General features: G+C 38.5%; 1 protein-coding gene across 1 annotated transcript in view; it reads right to left on the bottom strand.

Moving 5' to 3' along the window:
- Nucleotides 1-21,672, bottom strand: part of LOC139743639 (scavenger receptor cysteine-rich domain-containing protein DMBT1-like) — a 263,637-nt gene extending 241,965 nt beyond the window's left edge. Inside the window, exons 1-2 of the mRNA XM_071654107.1 lie at nucleotides 21,507-21,672; nucleotides 18,357-18,683 (exon numbers count right to left, since the gene is read on the bottom strand). Of these exons, the coding sequence (XP_071510208.1) occupies nucleotides 18,357-18,540 (184 nt within the window). The 5' untranslated portion in view covers nucleotides 18,541-18,683; nucleotides 21,507-21,672. The remainder of the gene's footprint in view (nucleotides 1-18,356; nucleotides 18,684-21,506) is intronic.
- Nucleotides 21,673-22,206: the final 534 nt, after the last annotated feature.

The raw sequence follows: 22,206 nt of genomic DNA, 5'->3' as shown, positions 1-22,206 counted from the left end.
AGTAAAAGTTGGGAACCGGTCTATTTTGTATAATTCAAGTACGCTGAATCCAAAAATTCCGGTTCCCAAGCGGAATTTTGAGTCTAAGAGCATCTAATTTGCATTAACAAAATGGCCGCCAATTCATTGCTTTTTAAGGTGTTTCGATGATCTAATTTTCATAAAATCTCCCTAGACATGCAGAAATAGTAATAATTTCAGAAATTAAGGTGCAAAGACAATAGCTAGGTCATCATTTGTTCATAACTTTCACTTATATATGCAAATTAAGAAGTGAAATATGCAAATTAGGCGTTGCCGCTGATACAGTATCGCATTACCGCATATATGCACATGTATAGTACCCACTTGTTCACTTCTGTTTTTAATCATTTTAACAAGTTACCGGGCAAACAAAAAGTACTTTGTGTCGCCGGAATCAAATCAAAATAAATCAATTCAAAAGAATTCAATCAATTCAAAAGAATTGAATTAAACTTATGCAAATATCTATGCAAATTGGTATACAAGAGGATACATAACTGGCCGGATTCTAGATTCTACAACGCGTTGCTGCAATATATGGATCTGAATCATAATTCTGAAGATAGTTATCATTATATTAAGAGGTTCACGATTCCTAGTGTGCTAAAGAGATACAAGAACCAACCTTATGTATCAAAACAAAACATGCATCTCATTTGCATAATAAATTATGCAAATATTTTTCCATTTTCTCAACATATTTTCCCCTTAAACAATGTTTTGCTATTAAAATGTACCTTGGCGTCGTGAAAATATAGATATGCTATCGGTCAAACAAAGTGTACATGTTGTCTTCTGAGTCCGAGGAAAATCAAGTGCTGGAATCAACCAATTCAGAATAAAAAAAAAATGAATAACAATATTTGTAATAACGTATGCAAATTGGTATGCAAGAGGCTTTACTACGACAGGCTTCGAGATTCTACAACACATTGCCGCGATATATGAATCTGAATCATTATAGTTATAATATCAAGACGTAAGTTGATGATTCTTTTGTGATAAAGGAGATACAAGAAAAAAACACAGTTATTAGAAATACCCTAATAATCTAATTTGCATATAAATTATACAAATAGTTGGCCATTTCTATGGATATATTCCCTAAAACAAAGTCTTGCTATCAAAATGTACCTTGGCGTACTAAAATACAGATATCGGGCAAACACGTTGCACATAATGATGTCGTCAGAGTCCGAAGTAAATCAAGTACTGGAATCAATCATTAAAGGAGAACTGAATGACACTAAAATGAAATATGTTTGCGAATTGATATTCAAGAGGCCGTAGACCAGGCAGGTTTCGAGATTCTACAACGCACTGCCGCAATGTATGAATATGTTTCATAACAGTTATAACAATATCAAGACCTGGTGTGATTAAGAGATGCAAAAATTAACTGCAACTACTAAACAACACACATCTATTATCTCATTTGCATAATAAATTATGCAAATATTCACCCCATTTTCTATACATATTTGCCACCAACACAAGGTCTTGCCATCAAAGTTATCGAGCAATCATGATTGTGCACATCACTATATATTACTCTACGGATTAGTGCAAGGTCGCTTTATCCACCCTGCACTTTGTCGTTTTCATTGGATAGATTGGTTTATAATTATTTTCAATCTGTTGAATTTAAAATCAGGTGGCAACTTTCATAAATCTCGTCATAATTTATGGGTTTTTTTTTTATTTATCTCTTCACCCACTCTGCAGGCTCAAGCAAAAAAAAAATTGTAAGAAAAATCCTGGTATCTCGGACAGTGTCGGAAACAGAAACGAAGGATGAACTTTGTATTACTGTAGTCATCAACACCTTTATATTTTGGCTGAAAAGAAACATAATCTGAGTCAAAAAGTATATTTCTCAATCGAGCTAAATTGATCTACATTCATGCAAGGTTTGCATTGGGTTTGTTTGGATTGGAGCTAGATATATCAGTTGTACAGGCTGTAGACAAGATCAAAACGTTCCCATCCATTGTCTACTGGTGAAGAAAGATCAGGTCTGGCACAGTGAGCAGGATTTTCATCCTTTTTTATCTTTTTTAAAAAATACTGGAGTATTGTCGTTGGACTGCTTCTCGAGCGTTCAGTATACTTTTGTCGGTAAAATGGCGGAACATATTTTGTGCCAAACGAGCTTGTGTGATGCATCTTTTGAATCGAATATAAGTTCATTCTTATAAAGGCGATTGATAACAACCATGTTCTTGGAACCCTTTAGTTTTCTTCTCGTACAAGCAGCATCCTTGATGATTGTGAGTCATTGATCACTTGCTTTAATAAGAGTGCTACTGTCAGTATCAATCTGGCAGAAAAAGCACAACTCCAGTATCTACGGAAGAAGGCCTCTTTAAGGTAGCTATCGGATCGATGTTATCTCTCAAGGGAACAAAAATAACTTCATGTTCGGAAGGTGGTGGAAAACCCAGGTCCTCCATGAAAAGATCCATATCCTAATTCTTGGGCAGAAATTCAAGTGACAATGTGGGTATTCAAAAACTATACTTGATAAAGCATAATAATGAGAGGCAAAATGGCGACCATGTGTCATATGGCGACCATGTGTCATGTGTCATATTTCAAATTTCTTGGTATTTTTGTAGATAATAAACTTTCTTGGAAAATACATATTGATCATATTTGCAAAATCATCTCTCGAAATATAGGTGTTATGAACAGACTAAAATTTTATATTCCTGAAAAGACATTACTTGTGTTATACTCCTATTTGATACTCCCTTACCTTCATTATGGAATTTTAGCTTGGGGCAATACACATCAGACGCTGCTGAATAGAGTGTTATTATTGCAAAAGAAAGCCCTCCGTATCATTTCCAATTCTCCCACTCGTTCACATACAAATGTATTGTTTAACTGTAATAAGCTACTAAAAATTAACGAATTATTTTTATACAACTTAGGCCAATTTATGTATATGTATGATAACAGTTTACTGCCACCTATCTTTGGTTCTATGTTCCAAAAAAATCAATCATTCCATAATTACCCCACCCGACGCTCTAACGAGTTTCATTTACCACTTCTTCGAACGATTTTAGCAAAGAATACACTTATTTACACTGGACCTAATTATTGGAATTCCCTGAACCACGATATAAAATCTGCTCCCTCTATATACTCCTTTAAAAGGAGATTGAAGTTTTTTCTTTTGCAATCCTATAATGACGACCCCCTGAATCAGATTAGTTCATAGGCTTATTTTGTTTCCCGTCCGCAAAATCTTTATTGCCGTTTTTTTTCATTATTGTTACCTTTGCCTTAGCTTTGATTATGATAAGATCTTCTTTAACTTATACCTCGCAGTTGAAGGGTTTGTTGTATATTCTTCTTTTCTTCTTCTTCTCTTTCTTCCTCTAACCTCCGATGATCGTTGTCTCTGTTGCTTACTCCTGTCTATTTTGTTACCTCTTCGTCGCGCTGTAGTCTTGTTTCCTGTCGTGTCGTCGAGTCAGTTTTCTTCCCTATAAGTAGTCTTGTTGCTGTCCCAGTATTGTCTCATGCTCATTATTTCGTTTGTTATTGTTTTGTGTGTAACTGTTTGTCCGTCTGTCTCTTAGTGGGCTGCTAAACTTTTTATGCCAAACTTTTCGTGCTGCTTTGTTGCTATATTTAGTCAAATTTTGCATCGAGTTTTTAATACAAGAGGGGCCCACACTCTACAAGCATTGTCTTTTTAGTGGGTCCCTCCGTTTTTTTCACACAGTGCATATTGACAATTCTTTCATTTTCGTTACTTCTGCAACAATTGCAATGTATTGATACTATTAGTTTTTCTCATTATTGTTGGTTTCTTTGTACGAATTAACATACATTGTTTCTGTCACTCAAGAAAGTGAGATTTATGTCTGTATGATTTTATTGTGGAAAAACGAATGAATTCGAACTTGAACTAGAACTTGAACCATTTACGTCTGATATGAAGTGGAATCTTCTGTATGTAACATGGTCTCTAATGAGTATAAGTATTATTTATCATTATTCCTTAGTTCTTACAATCCACTGGCCCTTAAAGCTGTAGAGGCTTGTTTGCTAAGAATGTCATTTCTATGATCTGAATCACACCTGGTGAGATGTATCAGAAGTCAGACAGACAAAGGAGCGTGGCGTCGTCAAGTTAAGAATAAATTGAAATGCATCATACTTGGTGGTTATCACTGGCGGCATGTTATCCAAGTATACTGAAAACAAAAACAAAAAGGAACAGGAAGGTGTAAACCCCTTATTTCGCAGATTGCACTGGCCGATGCAATTTCAGAGTTCGAACTGTCTTGGAAGTTGACTAAGTTACATTCTTATAACAGATGTAGAAGGATCAAATATAGGTGGATGTGTGCCACACGTCTTTTTTTTTTGTCCATTTCTCTTCTCCCTCACTGCTATTCTAACAACGTTATTTAAGTTTATCATGATAAGGCGCGGTCAGAGTGGCAAAAGATCGCAAAGTTTAAGATCGCGAAGTCTTCACGATCTTTTGGTGTCCGGTCACACTGGCAAGAGATCGAGAAGTTTGGAGAGGACAGCATTATAAAATGAAATATCCCTAGCTGTAGTGGGAAGTTTCGCGGAAAGTTTGCAGTCACACGCACTTGCAAAACTTCAAGATCTTAAAGATTGCGATCTGAAACTTTTCGATAATTTGCTAATTTGGCCGCGCCTTTTGAGATCTTGGAGATCGCGATCTTAAACTTCTTGATCTTTTGCCAGTGTGTGATCGCGGCTATTCTACAAACTTAACTTTCCAATGGATCCTTCTCAAGTCTTATATATATAATTTCATCTAACGGACTTGCAACATAATTTTGTTTATTCATTGGGGCAACAGTAATGTTTGTTGTGACATTAAAGGTATTTTTCGTCGACTTGCAAGAAAAAAAAACCCCAAAACGCTTCATAAGAGAAAACAGAATAAAACCACCTATCCCATTTCAACCTATAGACGAATGTTTGCTATATATAATCATATGTAATCATGTATATATTATCATATATATATGATTGCCATGCTCTGGTTAACTGGGAAATAGAATGTCCGTGCTAATGCTACAGATTTGCATACTGGAACAATACAGTAATGGATGTCGCATATGAATAAAATGGCATTGTTCGATGACATTCCCCCCCCCCCCCACCCATAAAAAGTTGAGTTATGATCCGTGTAGAGAGAGTTTTCATCAATTCGTTTTGTGATTATCGATGTACTAAGAATATTTTTCATGATATTAACAATTTTATGGCAATATTGCAGCTATTTTGTATGTATTATGCAAATTAGATGTTAAAGTTCATTCGCTTGAAAAAGACCCGTTTTTGTTTTGTTTTGTTTTTGTTTTTTTGTTGTTTTTGTTTTTGCCAAAGCGCAATCATTTTTGGTTAAGAATCGGGTTCCTAACTTGAATTCTTTAAAAAAATCCAAAAGGACCATTTTAGAGGATTTGAAAAATAAAATTTTATCAGGGTATATAGGCTATTGAATGAACTGCATGCGCATAAAACTCATGAAGCCTACATATAATTTGCATACCGATTACAATACATGTATTTACATTTATTTTGATACCACTGAGAAGGGATTCTGATTTCATCTAACCCTCCAACCTTCAAGTGTATATATCTAGTGTTCTTAACTTCCCTCTCAAGAAAAAAAAATATAAAAAAATCTTCCAAGTGGTGATATATATTTATCTGCATATTTCAGTACTAATTTGCATAATTATGAAAGAAATGTATTATATACCACCTGAGAAACGTTTATCCCTCAAGTTGCTGATTCCATTCTATGTACACAGATTTCAAATAACTTTTTTTTCCCAGCTCGTTTACAAAAAAAAAAAAAAAATCAAGAAAATGCGTGTCTAAAATTCACAATTTCTGTGGCTGGGCAGCCATTTTTTTAATGCAAATTAGATGGTCAAGATCGGTGAATTTTGCTTGGGAACCGGAGTTTTCCTAACCCTCAAAACCTTAAAGTTTACATCTTTAGTGTTTAACTTGCCTCTCAAGAAAAACATTATAACAATTACTCTTCCAGTGTTAATATATATTTATCTGCATATTTCAGTACTAATTTGCGTAATTATGAATAGAATATATACTATTTACCATCTGAGAAACGTTTATCCCTCAAATTGCTACTTCTATTTTATGTACAAAATATTAAATCACTTTTTTTTCCAGCTCGTTTGCAAAGAATTTCTAGAAAATCCGTGCCCGAAACTGACAATTTCTGTGGCTGGGCAGCCATTTTGTTTATGCTCATTAGATGGTCAAGATCGGTGAATTTCGATTGGGAACCGGAGTTTTCCTGACCCTCAAAACCTTAAAGTCTACATATTTAGTATTTAATTTGCCTCTCAAGAAATAAAAAATGTCAAAATTACTCTTCCAGTGTTAATGTATATATATACATATTTATCTGCATATTGCAGTCCTAATTTGCATAATTATGAATAAAATATACATTTTACCACCTGAGAAACGTTTATCCCTTATAAATTGGTAATTCTATTCTCTGTACAAACATTTCGAATCACTTTTTCCAGCTTGTTTGCAAAGAATTGCTAGAAAATGCGTATCTGAAACTGATAATTTCTGTAGCTTGGCAGCCATTTTGTTTATGCAAATTAGATGGTCAAGATCGGTGAATTTCGCTTGGGAACCGGATTTTTCGGATTCAGCATACTCAAATTAGGTAAAACAGACCGGTTCCCAACTTTTACTCAAAAATGCCTCTAACACCATTTTAGAGAGCCCTTTTTCAGAAATCCCACTAGACTGAAAGGGGCATTTTTCTTTTCGTGCCACGTAAGATCTCACAGTACATACATCATCTTGATTTAAGCGAATAATCATATGTATTCAATGAATTCTTACTAAACATGCCACATATGAGCTTGTATCTACTGCAGGTATCAGATTAGAGCGTGTATAGTGAATCTTGTGTCTTGATATTTAAAAAAAAAAAATGAAGCAAATATATCTGTATATCTTAGTTAAAAGAAGATAAGGCACCAATCTACCAGAAATATGTCCCTGGAATGTTTTTGCGATGAAGGCTTAAAGTTTTTATAATCTCTGCATGTCTGTATCAGTCTGTCTGTTTCTGTCTCTTTGTCCGTATGTATCTCTGTCCCCCACTCCCTCTGTCTCCCTCCCCCCCCCCCCCCCTCTCTCTCTCTCTTTCTTTCATTTTCTTCAATATGACCTACCTGGCCCGCTTGGACACTCTTCCAGCGGTACACATCTCTGTCCGCCTGGCTGCTCCAACACTGTTCCCGCTGCACAGAAACAACCTGCAACACATTGTAGGGTGCATATCTGGGGTCCGGGGTTATCACAAGTCGAGGGACAAGCCGTGCCGCATTGATTGTACGTCATTCCCGAGGGACAATCTTCTGCAGGCATTAAATCAGAACGTGTATACACAGTGAATTTGGTGTCTTGATGTTTCAAAAAAAAATGAAGCAAATATATCTGTATATCTTAGTTAAAAGAGGAAAAGGCACCGATCTACCAGAAATTTGTCCCCGGAATGTTTTTGCGATGAAGGCTTAAGCTTTTTGTAATCTCTGCATGTCTGTATCAATCTGTCTGTCTCTGACAGGGGTTATCACTGTGTCTTTCATTTGTCTTTCTTGTTCCCGTTCACGATACACATGGAGCACGAATGGAGTGGATATGCCCATAAAAACCTTCCAAATCGGGATAGTTCTCTCAATGATATCCTCTATCAATCACCGCATTATTACACAGTTAACCCTGCCTTAGCGGCCACCTGTCTATGGAGGTCGCTTTTTTCGTTTCCCATGGGTGGCCGCTATAGACAGGTTTGACTGTATACTAAGTACTACAGGTACAAAAAATTACAATACTGAATTGAAATCAACTTGAATAAGATTATCACAACATTGATCTTGTCGTGAAATTATTGGGAAGTTTTCCTTCGTCCCGTAAGATCACAAAGCAACAACACTATCTTCACTTAATCAAATATTAGTTATTCAATCATATCACCTTGACAGAACATCATTTGTTTGCATGTTTGCATCAAATATGAACGTTTGTGATAAGTAATCGAGTGACTGCATTTAGCTTAACCATAGAAAAGTGTAGTTGCTGATTCTAGAAGTGCATGTATTGCCATAAGTCATCTTACCGAGACATGAAAGCTCCTACGACTTGAAAGATGATACTAAATCATGAAAGGGGCATTTTTTTTTTTTGTGCCACGTAAGATCTCACAGTACCTACATCATCTTGATTTAACCAAATAATTATATGTATTCAATGAATTCTTACTAAACATGCGACATATGCGCTTGTATCTTCTGCTGGCATCAGAGTAGAGCGTGTATATTGAATCTGGATCTTGATATCGAAAAAAAAATGAAGCAAATATATCTGTATATCTTAGTTAAAAAAGGATAAGGCACCGATCTACCAGAAATATGTCCCTGGGATGTTTTTGCGATGAAGGCTTAAAGTTTTTATAATCTCTGCATTTCTGTATCAGTCTGTCTGTTTCTGTCTCTTTGTCCGTATGTATCTCTGTCCCCCATCCCCTCTGTCTCCAATCCCCCCCCCTCTCTCACTCCCCCCCCTCTCTCTCTCTCTCTCTCTCTCTCTCTCTCTCTCTCTCTCTCTCTCTCTTTCTTTCATTTTCTTCAATATGACCTACCTGGCCCACTGGGACATTCTTCCAGCGGTACACATCTCTGTCCGCCTTCCTGCTCCAACACTGTTCCCGCTGGGCAGAAACAGCCTGCAACACATTGTCGGGTGCATATCTGGGGGCCGGGGTTATCACAAGTCGAGGGACAAGCCGTGCCGCATTGATTGTACGTCATTCCCGAGGGACAATCTTCTGCAGGCATTAGATTAGAACGCGTATACATAGTGAATTTGGTTTCTTGATGTTTGAAAAAAAAATGAAGCAAATATATCTGTATATTTTAGTTAAAAGAGGAAAAGGCACCGATCTACCAGAAATTTGTCCCTGGAATGTTTTTGCGATGAAGGCTTAAAGTTTTTGTAATCTCTGCATGTCTGTATCAGTCTGTCCGTCTCTGACAGGGGTTATCACTGTGTCTTTCGTTTGTCTTTCTTGTTCCCGTTCACGGTACACATGGAACACGAATGGAGTGGATATGCCCATAAAAACCTTCCAAATCGGGATAGTTCTCTCAATGATATCATCTATCAATCACCGCATTATTACACATTCAAACCTGCCTTAGCGGCCACCTGTATATGGAGGTCACTCTTTTCGTTTCCCATGGGTGGCCGCTATAGACAGGTTTGACTGTTTATTAAGTACGACAGGTGCAGAAAAGTACAATACTGAATTGAAATCAATTTGAATAAGATTAAGTAATTTTGACGGTCTGTGTGCTTGTGCGTGAGCAATAATGGGACTACAACACATTACGGAATGACGTGATAGATTCAACAACGCAGTCATTGAGGAACATTGTAAGTTTTCCTTACATGGATTATGGAATGACGGTGTGAAACGATCGATAAATTATATACTGTCAGCAACATAAAGTGAATGGCATAACAATAAAATGCGAGCGAGCGAAGCGAGCGAGCTTGAAAATTTTGATATTCTACAGTTCCAAAACTGGAGTTTTAATTGTAGCTATATATTTCGCTTTGGAAATAAATGGGGGCGCATCGGGCGCAACTGCTGGCAATTATTGGCAGCAACATTAGGAGAATGGCATAACGATTCAATGCGAGAGAGCGAAGCGAGCAAGCTTGAAAATTTTGACATTCTACAGTCCCAAAACTGGGGTTTGTAGCTATATCTTTCACTTTGGAAATTAATGGGGCGGTGCATCGGGCGCAACTGCTGGCAATTACTGGCAGCAACATTAGGAGAATGGCATAAGGATTCAATGCGAGCGAGCAAAGCGAGCGAGCTTGAAAATTTTGACATTTTACAGTCCCAAAACTCCCGTTTGTAGCTGTAGTTATCTTTCGCTTTGGAAATTAAGGGGTGGGGGCATCGGGCACAACTACTGGCAATTACTGTCAGCAACATTAGGAGAATGGCATAACGATTCAATGCGAGCGAGCAAAGCGAGCAAGCTTGAAAATTTTGACATTCTAGAGGCCAACAACTGCCGTCGTAGCTATGTTTTTCGCTTTAGAAATTAAGGGGGAGGCGCACCGGGCTCAACTGCTGGATGCGAGCGGGCGAAGCGAGCGAGCTTGAAAATTTTGACATTTTACAGTCCAAAAGCTGCCGTTTTTAGCCATATTTTTCCCTTTTATTCATATATATACATATTTATTTTATTTTCTTTGTTTATTCATTTATTTTTATTATTATTATTTTTTTTTTTTGGGGGGGGGGCTTTTTGGGGGGGCAAAAATGCGTTTTGCCCCCCTACTTTTTGGATTGGGGGGCGGCCGCCCCCCCCCCCCTGCCCCCCCCCCCCCCCACTTCCGGCGCCTATGTTGCTGAATCTTGGATGTACATGTATTGCCATAAGTCATCTTACCGAGATATGAAGCTCCTACGACTTGAAAGATGATACTAAATCATGAAAGGGGCATTTTTTTTTCGTGCCACGTAAGATCTCACAGTACATACATCATCTTGATTTAAGCAAATAATTATATGTATTCAATGAATTCTTACTAAACATGCGACATATGCGCTTGTATCTTCTGCTGGCATCAGAGTAGAGCGTGTATAGTGAATCTGGTGTCTTGATATTTGAAAAAAAAAATGAAGCAAATATATCTGTATATCTTAGTTAAAAGAGGATAAGGCACCGATCTACCAGAAATATGTCCCTGAAATGTTTTCACGATGAAGGCTTAAAGTTTTTATAATATCTGCATGTCTGTATCAGTCTGTCTGTTTCTGTCTCTTTGTCCGTATGTATCTCTGTCCCCCATTCCCTCTGTACCCAACCCCCCCCCCCCCTCTCTCTCTCTCTCTCTTTCTTTCTTTCATTTTCTTCAATATGACCTACCTGGCCCACTGGGACATTCTTCCAGCGGTACACATCTCTGTCCGCCTTCCTGCTCCAACACTGTTCCCGCTGGACAGAAACAGCCTGCAACACATTGTCGGGTGCATATCTGGGGGCCGGGGTTATCACAAGTCGAGGGACAAGCCGTGCCGCATCGACTGTACGTCATTCCCGAGGGACAATCTTCTGCAGGCAATAGATTAGAACGTGTATAGTGAATTTGCTGTCTTGATATTTGAAAAAGAAAATGAAGCAAATATATCTGTATATTTTAGTTAAAAGAGGAAAATGCACCGATCTACCAGAAATTTGTCCCTGGAATGTTTTCACGATGAGGGTTTAGAGCTTTTGTAATCTCTGCATGTCTGTATCAGTCTGTCTGTCTCTGTCTCTTTGTCCGTATGTATCTCTGTCCCCCATTCCCTCTCTCTCTCTCTCTCTCTCTCTCTTTCTTTCATTTTCTTCAATATGACCTACCTGGCCCACTCGGACATTCTTCCAGCGGTACACATCTCTGTCCGCCTTCCTGCTCCAACACTGTTCCCGCCGGACAGAAACAACCTGCAACACATTGTCGGGTGCATATCTGGGGGCCGGGGTTATCACAAGTCGAGGGACAAGCCGTGCCGCATCGACTGTACGTCATTCCCGAGGGACAATCTTCTGCAGGCATTAGATTAGAACGTGTATACATAGTGAATTTGGTGTCTTGATATTTGAAAAAAAATGAAGCAAATATATCTGTATATCTGGATATACACCACCTTAGGCCACTAACATCACATAAGTCATTTTTGTTATTGCCTATATTTTATTGCACCCCCTTAAAATCGCGAGAAGATAATATGTACGTATTTGAGGCTTTCTCATCAATTTATAAAATATAGTACTATAGCTGCTAACCTCACGCGTGTGTGTCGCGAAAGCCAGAAGCTAATTTCGAGTCACCAGAAAAACACCCTAAATTTCATCGTTTCTTATTCACTTGTGAGGACGAAGTTATGCACCTGGACGCTGCTAATGCTTCATGGATTTGATTGAACCAATACTGTTCGTGATAACTGACTCATGTTTCGTGGAATTTGAAGACAAAATTTGGACAGAATGTCACCCAACCAGAGAGTACATGAGCACGATGTGCCGAAAACACGTTCGCGGAGCACCCGGGGGCTTGACCAGTCGTCAGGGGTGAAGGAAGGTACCACTGGTCAGCAGGCGCGCCGGAAGCAGTTTTGGATTGGGGGGGCAAATATTGGAGGGGGCTCAAGATTAGACCATGCATATAATATGCATATACATACACACACACACACACACACACACACACGCACACACATCTATCATATATATATATATATATATATTTTTTTTTTTTTTTTATATATATATGTAAAGTGGCGTACGGTGGGTCGAAACATGGGGGGAACCATAAAGTAATTTTGACGGTCTGTATGCTTGTGCGTGTGTGCGTAAGCAATAATGGGACTACAATACATTACGGAATGTGATACATTCAACAACGAAGTCATTGAGGAACATTGTAAGTTTTCCTTACATGGATTATGGAATGACGGTGTGAAACGATCGACAAATCGTCTGTTGAGAATGAGAAGGGCTTTAAGTCTTCTCGAACACTATGGGTTTTGTAGTCACTTAACGCCCTTATCATTCTCAACCGACGAAATTATATACTGTCAGCAACATAAGGTGAATGGCATAACAATAAAATGCGAGCGAGCGAAGCGAGCGAGCTTGAAAATTTTGATATTCTACAGTTCCAAAACTGGAGTTTTAATTGTAGCTATATATTTCGCTTTGGAAATAAATGGGGGCGCATTGGGCGCAACTGCTGGCAATTATTGGCAGCAACATTAGAAGGATGGCATAACGATTCAATGCGAGCGAGCGAAGCGAGCAAGCTTGAATATTTTGACATTCTACAGTCCCCAAACTGGGGTTTGTAGCTATTTTATCTTTCACTTTGGAAATTAATGGGGCGGCGTATCGGGCGCAACTGCTGGCAATTACTGGCAGCAACATTAGGAGAATGGCATAACGATTCAATGCGAGCGAGCAAAGCGAGCGAGCTTGAGAATTTTGACATTTTACAGTCCCCAAACTCCCGTTTGTAGCTATATCTTTCGCTTTGGAAATTAAGGGGGGGGGGCATCGGGCGCAACTGCTGGCAATTACTGGCAGCAACATGAGGAGAGTGGCATAACGATTCAATGCGAGCGAGCGGAGCGAGCGAGCTTGAAAATTGTGACATTTTATAGTCCCCAAACTCCCGTTTGTAGCTATATTTATCTTTCGCTTTGGAAATTAAGGGGTGGGGGCATCGGGCGCAACTACTGGCAATTACTTTCAGCAACATTAGGAGAATGGCATAACGATTCAATGCGAGCGAGCGAAGCGAGCGAGCTTGAAAATTTTGACATTTTACAGTCCAAAAGCTGCCGTTTGTAGCCATATTTTTTCCCTTTTATTCATATATATATACATATTTATTTTATTTTCTTTGTTTATTCATTTATTTTTATTATTATCATTATTTTTTTTTATTTTATTTTTTTTTTTGGGGGGGGCTTTTTTTTGGGGGGGGGGCAAAAATGCGTTTTGCCCCCCACTTTTTGGATTGGGGGGGGGGGCGGCCGCCCCCCCCCCCCTGTCCCCCCCCCCCCCCCCCCCCCCCACTTCCGGCGCCTATGCTGGTCAGCCGACCGAGACATCGCCTATTGAACAGTCTGATAGACTTGACGCAGCAATTGTGGCTGGGATAAAGGAGGCGCTTTGTTCCCCAGACGTGATCAAAGAGCTGGTGGCTGCTGTGAAGAAAACTTTGGTGGAACAAAACAAAATAAGCCAAGATGTCTACGAGGCTGTGAAGATGGATATACAGACGCACCAGGAGACGACAGAGTCGCTGAAAGCACAGATCGAGAAACTCAAGAATGATCTTGACAAAGTGAACGACACTCTACACGATCATGAACAGTACAGTCGTAGAAACTCACTACGATTTAGTGGTGTGAAGGAAATGCATGGGGAGAACACCGACAAAGTTATCACCGACATTGTCAAAGACCATTTCGGCATCGAACTGAAAGCACAAGACATCGATAGAAGCCATAGGATAACACCCAGGCAAAACGAGCAACACGCCAACGCGACATTATCATCGAGGCGAAAATCTGAGAAGGTCATCCTGGTCAAATTTGCGACGCACAACATCAAGCAACAAATCTACCAGGCGCGATCGAAACTGAAGGGGTCGACGATTTTCGTCAACGAAGACCTGACAGCACCTCGTGCTTCTCTACTTGACAAGGACGAATCCTTCGGTCGTGTGGACATGGACGCAAGATGGTAGAATATACGCGTTGACAGGAGACCAAAACCGGAGACGAAAGGTGGTGATACAGAACCAACGGGACCTCGATAGACTGAACTGAGCACGATAAATAGTAAGGTACCACCACTAATTGACACTAGAATTACAATATGTCTATCCGCTTTCCATGTATTACGTGTAAAAGACCAGTTCGTGTTAATCAAAACGCTCTACTTTGTGTTTCATGTAATAATTGGTGTCATTTTAAGTGCAGTAAAGTAAGCCTAAGTATTTTTTAACTCTACAGATGACTGGGTATGTGATTACTGTTTATTACTTGAGCTACCGTTTGCTACATCTGATACATATGATGACCAAACATCTGATTTGGAAACTCAAAGAAATGAATTTCTGTGTTCACCAGAAATCAGTATTACGTTAAAACAAAAACTGGAATTTGATTTGGATAGAGATGTATGTGAACTTTCAATCCTTAAAGGTTTTAAGTTCTCACACTTGAATTGTTTTGTCTTTATGGAAAAATATTGAAGAGATACATATTTTGTGCAAGAAAGCTGAATTTGACATTTTCACTCTCAGTGAAACCCATTTGAATGATTATATTGATGATTCAGAATTAAATATAGATGGGTACAATTTGATAAGAAAAGACAGAGGTCGTAAAGATGGAGGTGTGGCAGCTTATGTAAAAGAGGGAATGAATTATAGAGTGAGAACTGATTTGAGTTTGATCTGGAGTTGATTGTTATAGAAGTAAATGCACAAATGGTGAAGCCATTTTTTGTTTATAGTATGGTATAGGCCACCCAATGCAAGACTAGATGTATTTCAAGAATTTGAGAGATTTCTTGGTGAAGTAGATGATAATGGGCATTGATTTTGTTATTCTTGGTGATTTGAACTGTGACATGTCACAACACTGTACATCGTGGCAAACAAAACACCTGCGTGAGTTGTTGACCTCTTTCAATCTCCAACAGATAGTCAATTATCCCACAAGGGAAACTATCTGTACATCGTCTATAATTGATCTTATCATAACTAACAGGGCCGAAAAAATTAATTATACAAATGTTATACCAATATCTCTGAGTGACCACTACCTTGTATATTGCACTTGGGGTACAAAAATCAAGAACTATAAACAAAATGTACATAGATATAAGGTGTCTCGAAATGCTGGCAAATGAAATATTGAAGAATATACTGAAGCGATTTCTAAGGTACAATGGGACCATGTGGAAACATACCATAATGTTATTGAGGCATATGATGAATTTGAAAGAAAGTTGTTAAGTGTGATGAATGCATTTGTACCGCTTAAAAAGAAAAGAGTAAAGAAAAAAGAATCCCCTTGGATAACAGAAGAAATTTTATATCTAATGCGTCAAAGAGATAGACAAAAACTCATTTCTAAATCATCTAAAACTCAAAGTGAGTGGGAGTTATACAAGAAGCTTAGAAATGAGGTTACTATGAAATGTCGTCAGGCGAAGAAAGAATATATAAGTAATGTTATTTATTCCAGCAATGGTAACTCAAATGATGTTTGGAAATCTTTAAACTTTATTACTCCTGCAAAGAATACTTTCAAACAAATAGAATACATTGTGAAAAATAACACACAGGTCAAGTTGTAAAACTGATATGTCAAATTGTTTTAATGCATATTTCACAAAAATAGGAGATGCGATTTGCAAGAGTCATGATCAAAGAACAGAGGAAGAGATTGCAAAATATGTACCGAAAAGGAGTTCCATGTTCTCATTTGAAGATATAACTGAAGAAGACATTGTGAAAGTGGTTGAAAGTATGCCAATGAAAAACTCATATGGAATGGACACTATACCAATAACATTGATAAAGCCTTGTTATACGTATAATTGCAAAACCACTGCGGTATATATTAAATCTTTTCTTTGAATTGTGGTTGTATTCCAGAACAATGGAAGGTGTCAAAAGTTACACCAGTGTATAAGAGTGGTAGTCGAAGTGAGATGGGGTAATTACAGACCGATATCTGTTTTGTCTGTTATTACAAAAGTAATCGAAAAGCTCATCTTTAATCAGTTGTATGATTATTTGCATAGAAATGATATTATTAACCCAAATCAATCAGGCTTCAGACCTGCTCATTCCACTATGACTGCTTTACTTTGTGTCACAGAAGAAAGGCTTCGTAGCTTAGATAAGGGTGAAATGGTTGGAATGGTCTCCATTGACCTCAAAAATGCATTCGACACAGTCAATCATGCGACACTTCTTCATAAGTTATCTCTCCTTGGATTGAATAGTAATGCATGTAAATGGTTTGGTAATTATCTCCGTAATCGTGTTCAATATACTACTATTGACGGCTCCATATCCGAGCCTAGGTATGTAACATGTGGAATCCCACAGGGCTCTACGTTAGGGCCCTTGTTATTCAATGTATACATCAACGATTTGCCTGATTGCATTAAGAAATGTAAGGTCCATTTATACGCTGACGATACTTGTCTTTATTTACCTGGCAAAGATCTCGGTCAAAATACAAAGAGGTCTCAATAAAGACTCGACGTGCTTGTCACAATGGTTGGAAGTAAACTCACTTGCTCTGAATGTGAAAAAGTGTGAAGCGATGTTAATAGGTTCCAGAAAGAGGATTGGGAACAAGGTATTGAGAGTCAGCATTGATGAATCTGAGGTTCCCTCTGTTACTTGTTGTAAATACTTAGGAGTTTATCTTGACCAACATCTTGATTGGAGCCAACAGGTGGATAAGGTGATAAAAAGCACAGTGAAAAGTCTTTATTTATTGAAAAGAATAAGATTTTGTATAACTGAAAAAACTGCTCTTGTATTCTACAAGTCCATTATTCAGAGCAAATTCGATTATTGCAGCGTTGTATGGGGTAATTTGCGAAAAACGGATTCTGAAAAATTGCAAATCATTCAAAATAGAGTTTTAAAAAACTGTCCTTTTGGTTGAACCAAGATACTCGACCTCAGCAATCTACAATCGTTTGTCATTAGATACTTTGGAAAAACGAAGGTATAAACAATTACTACATGTTATGTATAAAATTTCTAATGGAATGCTTCCAGAATATGTAATTGCAAATATTTTGAAGAATATGTAACAAATTATTTTCTGAGAAACAGTATGAAAAAATTTGTATTGTATAAGGTAAAAACAGAAGTTGGAAAAAGAACTCTTTCCTTTAGAGGAGTCCAGAGTTGGAATCAGTTAGCCTATGACTTGAAAAGCAAGCTCTCTCTCACCAGTTTCAAACGAGCTCTTGATATATCTATGCTGTAGCCTAAGCAACTGCCCAGGATTTTTTTTCTCTGCTTTCTCTATTTGATATTGTTAAAATAATATGTTACCGTAGGTATTTGTTCCGGTTTCCTTTTTTTCTCTTTTTTTTGTATAGTACTTTTTTAATTTATCGTTGCTTTGTTGTTACCTGACACTTGTTCCTTTCTTTATCATTGTATATGCAGTTTGTATGTATTTCTGCTATTTTTATGTTGTTCACGGATTTGCAGAAGAACAGCTTTGTTGAAGCAAATTGCCGTGATTAAATAAAAATAAACTGAAAACTGAAACTGAACTCACTTTCCGTCTTAGCTTTAACCAGACGGCACTTACACACATTTGCTTCCATTTTAAGTTTGATAGAAGAACATAGAGGAAGAACTGCAGTGAAGATCTATTGATGTTATTAATGTTTCAGACAAGAGAAGGTACGATGCACTTGACATTGAAATGAAAAATGTAATAAAGCATTAGAATATACGCATAGTCTACGATTTCATATGAACGGATGTAAAAGTTGTTTATTTATATTCTGTGAACCCATATGCAACAAAACAAATATCATGCAGAACTGTTTACTTCTGGTGACAGCTATTTAATGTGGGCGGGTATTTTACCATTCGATGAAAAACAGGGGAGCGTGACAAATTTCACTCACCTGCGCATTCGACACCAGCGTCCTCGCTATGACGGCAGTTATGTACGCCATATCCGTTGTGTCTGCATTCTGTCAGGTTTTGTTCACTTCCCTCGCATTGCACATTATCAAGGACTATCTGACCCTGACCTTCACCGAAGTATGCTCGACTAACGGCCCTCCTTGCTCTCGGGTAGCCCAGCATCCTACATACCACATGGGCGTCCTCGATGTCCCAAGAGTCGTCACAAACTGTCCCCCATGCACCGTTGTAGAAAATCTCCACACGACCCTCTCTGGCATTCGTTCCACCAGCGAGCTGGATGTCAAAATCCCCCGTTGATTGACCTAAAAAAGGAAAGTACAATTATTTATTATTGTGAACATTATACCAGCATTCGTGCTACAATGCGAAAGGCAAAAAAATAACTTATGTGTGGCATTCGTTGCAGAAATGATAAAGGTTGAAACTAGAAATGTCGTTATGGCGACTGGTATGCCTCCGCCATAAAGCATGATTCTCCAAATAGGTACATCTTGACAATATGTGATGACAGTTTCACATAATTGGCAAAATATTAAATGACATTCTTGTCACAAATATGTTGAATGCTCACTTTCCTTGAACTACAATGTAGGTTAAATTGGATGAATGGCTTATATTTTCTAACAGAGAATGTTTTGGAGGATTTCAGGACTTTTACTTGACTTTTGATCCTCTTATAAGTTTATGCATTGAGTTATTGTCAAGGTGTGGGGAAAACGTATAATTTCTGTTTTAAATAGTAAATTCTTAGCATTTTAACCTGGCCTTTTGACCCGTGAACCTATGACCATAAAATTCACAAGAGAATCACTGTCAGGCAGAACATGCATATATATATGTACTAAGTTTCACGATGAAACCTAGAGCCACTTCCGAGATATGGAAGAAAAAGTGAAATTCAACACTTTCACTTGATCTTTGACCTTTTGACCTTTGACCTTTTTGGGGAGAATCTCTATTGGGTAATACATGTATACGCCAAGTTAAAAAAAATCATACAGGCATTGCATAAGTATTGGGGAGTTGATCTTGACCTTTTACCCCTGACCTTTGACCCCATGACCCCCAAATTCCCTTGATGATCACTGCCAGTCATTACATGCATGTGTAGTATGTTCCAGGAAGATACCTTGAACGATTTCCGAGATGTGGAGAAAAAAAACAAAATTTTAACATTTTCAATTTTGACCTTTGACCCCTTGTCCTTTTGACCTAATGACCCAAAACTCTAACCAGAGAATCTTTATCGGGTAGTACATGTATACATTAAGTTTCAAGAAAATGATATGGGAGAAATAGTGAAATTTTGAGCATTTGACCTTGACCTTTGACCTTGAGCATGTGCACCCAAAAGTTGATAGGCACAACTTCATCCACTCATGCATATACATACAAAGTCTCATTAGGATATCTCAAACGGATTTTTGTTACGCTGTCCTCAAAACTCATTACGGACGGACGGACGGACGGACGGAAGGACGGACAGTCCGAAAACATAATGCCTCCGGCACCACTTCGTGGCGGAGGCATAAAAAAAAGGACAAGCAGTTAAATGCGGGAAAGTAAAATACTTAGAAATGATTGTTTCAGCTTTGTTTTATCACAAATTTTATGCAGACAGCTGCAATTGGTGCTAATTTCATTCGTATCGACACCTACAAAAAAAAACCAAAAGAAACCAACAAACCCTGTTTTCCTGCTCTCTCTTTCCTGTCTCTCTGATATTAGCGACTTTCTTTCTCTGTTTTTCATGCCTGTGTGTGCCTGTTTGTGTGCGTCAATATAATGACATGATTTTATCAGGGAGGTGAGAAGAATCATTTTCAGCTCCCAGCTTTTACCGACAGACAGAGGTGTGATTTTTTTTTTTGGGGGGGGGGGCGGCGCTTACTAATAGATTTGGCATTATTGTATATTATTCACTTCGGGGCTGCGTTCCTCACTGATAATTCAATATTTTGGGTCACCTCTGCCGACAGTTTTGACAGGAACTCTCAAGGCAAAGTGTATTCGTAAACTACGGTGTCGACAGTATGTTGAAGCGTAGGGATATCATTTTGGCCTCGAAATGAAATAGATCTGTCTCTTTTTGTGGAGAGGTAGTTAGATTTTGGAAAGTATTCAGATTATAGGGAAGCGAGGGCTTGAGGCTCGTTTCTTAGTCTGAAAAAGGGACTTAGTGTGTGTCAGAATAAGAAAACCGAACATTCCGGAAAAAAACACATGATAAGAAACCAATCAACTGGCAAGCAGTATTATTGCAATGGTTAGCAGGTTTAAGATCATCTCTGTTTTAACCTTTATGCCATTCTCTATATCCTTGTATCTATATTTGTCGCTCTTGCCGTCTATTTTCCTCTTTCTCCACGCTAAAGAGACCTACCAGGACACTCTTCCAGCGGTACACATCTCTGTCCGCCTTCCTGCTCCAACACTGTTCCCTCTGCACAGAAACAGCCTGCAACACATTGTAGGGTGCATATCTGGGGGTCGGGGTTATCACAAGTCGCGGGACAAGCCGTGCCGCATCGACGGTGCGTCATTCCCGAGGGACAACCGCAATTCACCTGCTCATTCCCGATGATGTTTGGTGGCCCGTCATCTATTACTAAGTATATATAATTATGATATACAACTGTATTGTTAAGGTCCCATATTGGGGCTCCATTTGAAAGTCGGTATGGGGCAAGTTTTATGGGCGGACACATTAACTGTAGAATGCAGTCATTGTTCTTAAAGTAGTTCATTGTATAATACACGAAGGTGATAAATGATGCCTTGCTGTTGTAAGAAATTAAGAGTGAGTCTTGAGGAGTTTATCCTCGGAAGTTGACTGGAAAGTCAGTCTTGGTATCAGCACTTGTGTGTGATAGTCTTGTAGTCTTGCGAGCCCAAATAAAACGCTGGATTGAGACATGAGTTATCGAAATGACTGGTGTGCCTGGTTTCTTGATGTGTCCTATACAGAGTTGAACTCTAACTGTTTTGGGTACCAACTCAGCGGTCCCAACATGTAGATACATACATGCATGCATATTACATACATATTACATACATACATACATACATACATACATATCATATACCCAGATACATACAGGGCATGTTCTACATTGCTGATCTACCTGAGCATTGCTCCCGTCTAATGCACCTGCTGGCATGGCGGACGTACCCGCTCCTACAATAACAGCCCGGTTCACACGATGCGGGACGTGATGGCGGTCCTACCAATCGCGTCTGACAAGTCTGTTCAAAATTCCGAAAGCCACATGCTCTGTATTCTTCCCCAGGTCCACAAGCTGTTATATCATCACGAAAAGAAGATAATAGAGAATCATTATTGATGCTTGTTGAGGATCAGCTTGTACCCGTCTCGGTGGTGTGACCATCTTAAAATACAAGTTCACTCAAATAATAATGTGTGCAGGGGTGTCGATCGTCGAAGACAGGAGGCATTTGCCCCCCCCCCCCCCCCTCCCGGAAATATTGACGGGGTTGGAGCTAATGTCATTTTGCCGCCCTAATACATCCCAAGATGGGACCATTTTCTTGCTGTCTTTATTTATAATGATGATAATAACAATAATGATGATAATAATAATAATGATAATGATAATAATAATAATAATAATAATAATAATAATAATAATGATAATACAGGGTAGTTATAATGCGCCAATTCCACATAGCTAACGTGCTCAAGGCGCATTAAAAAAAATGTCCAAATATTTCATCCATTATGTGTGAACAAGATTGTTAAATTTTAATGAACTGCAGGATCTCCCCCGTTCGGTTCTTTCCCCATAGTCTTAGTACACTTTTATA

Source organism: Diadema antillarum, unplaced genomic scaffold (assembly GCF_040938485.1).
Source record: "Diadema antillarum isolate AM-2024a unplaced genomic scaffold, OU_Dant_1.0 seq00001099_RagTag, whole genome shotgun sequence".
Taxonomy (NCBI): domain Eukaryota; kingdom Metazoa; phylum Echinodermata; class Echinoidea; order Diadematoida; family Diadematidae; genus Diadema; species Diadema antillarum.
This window is presented reverse-complemented; position numbering and strand designations above follow the sequence as displayed.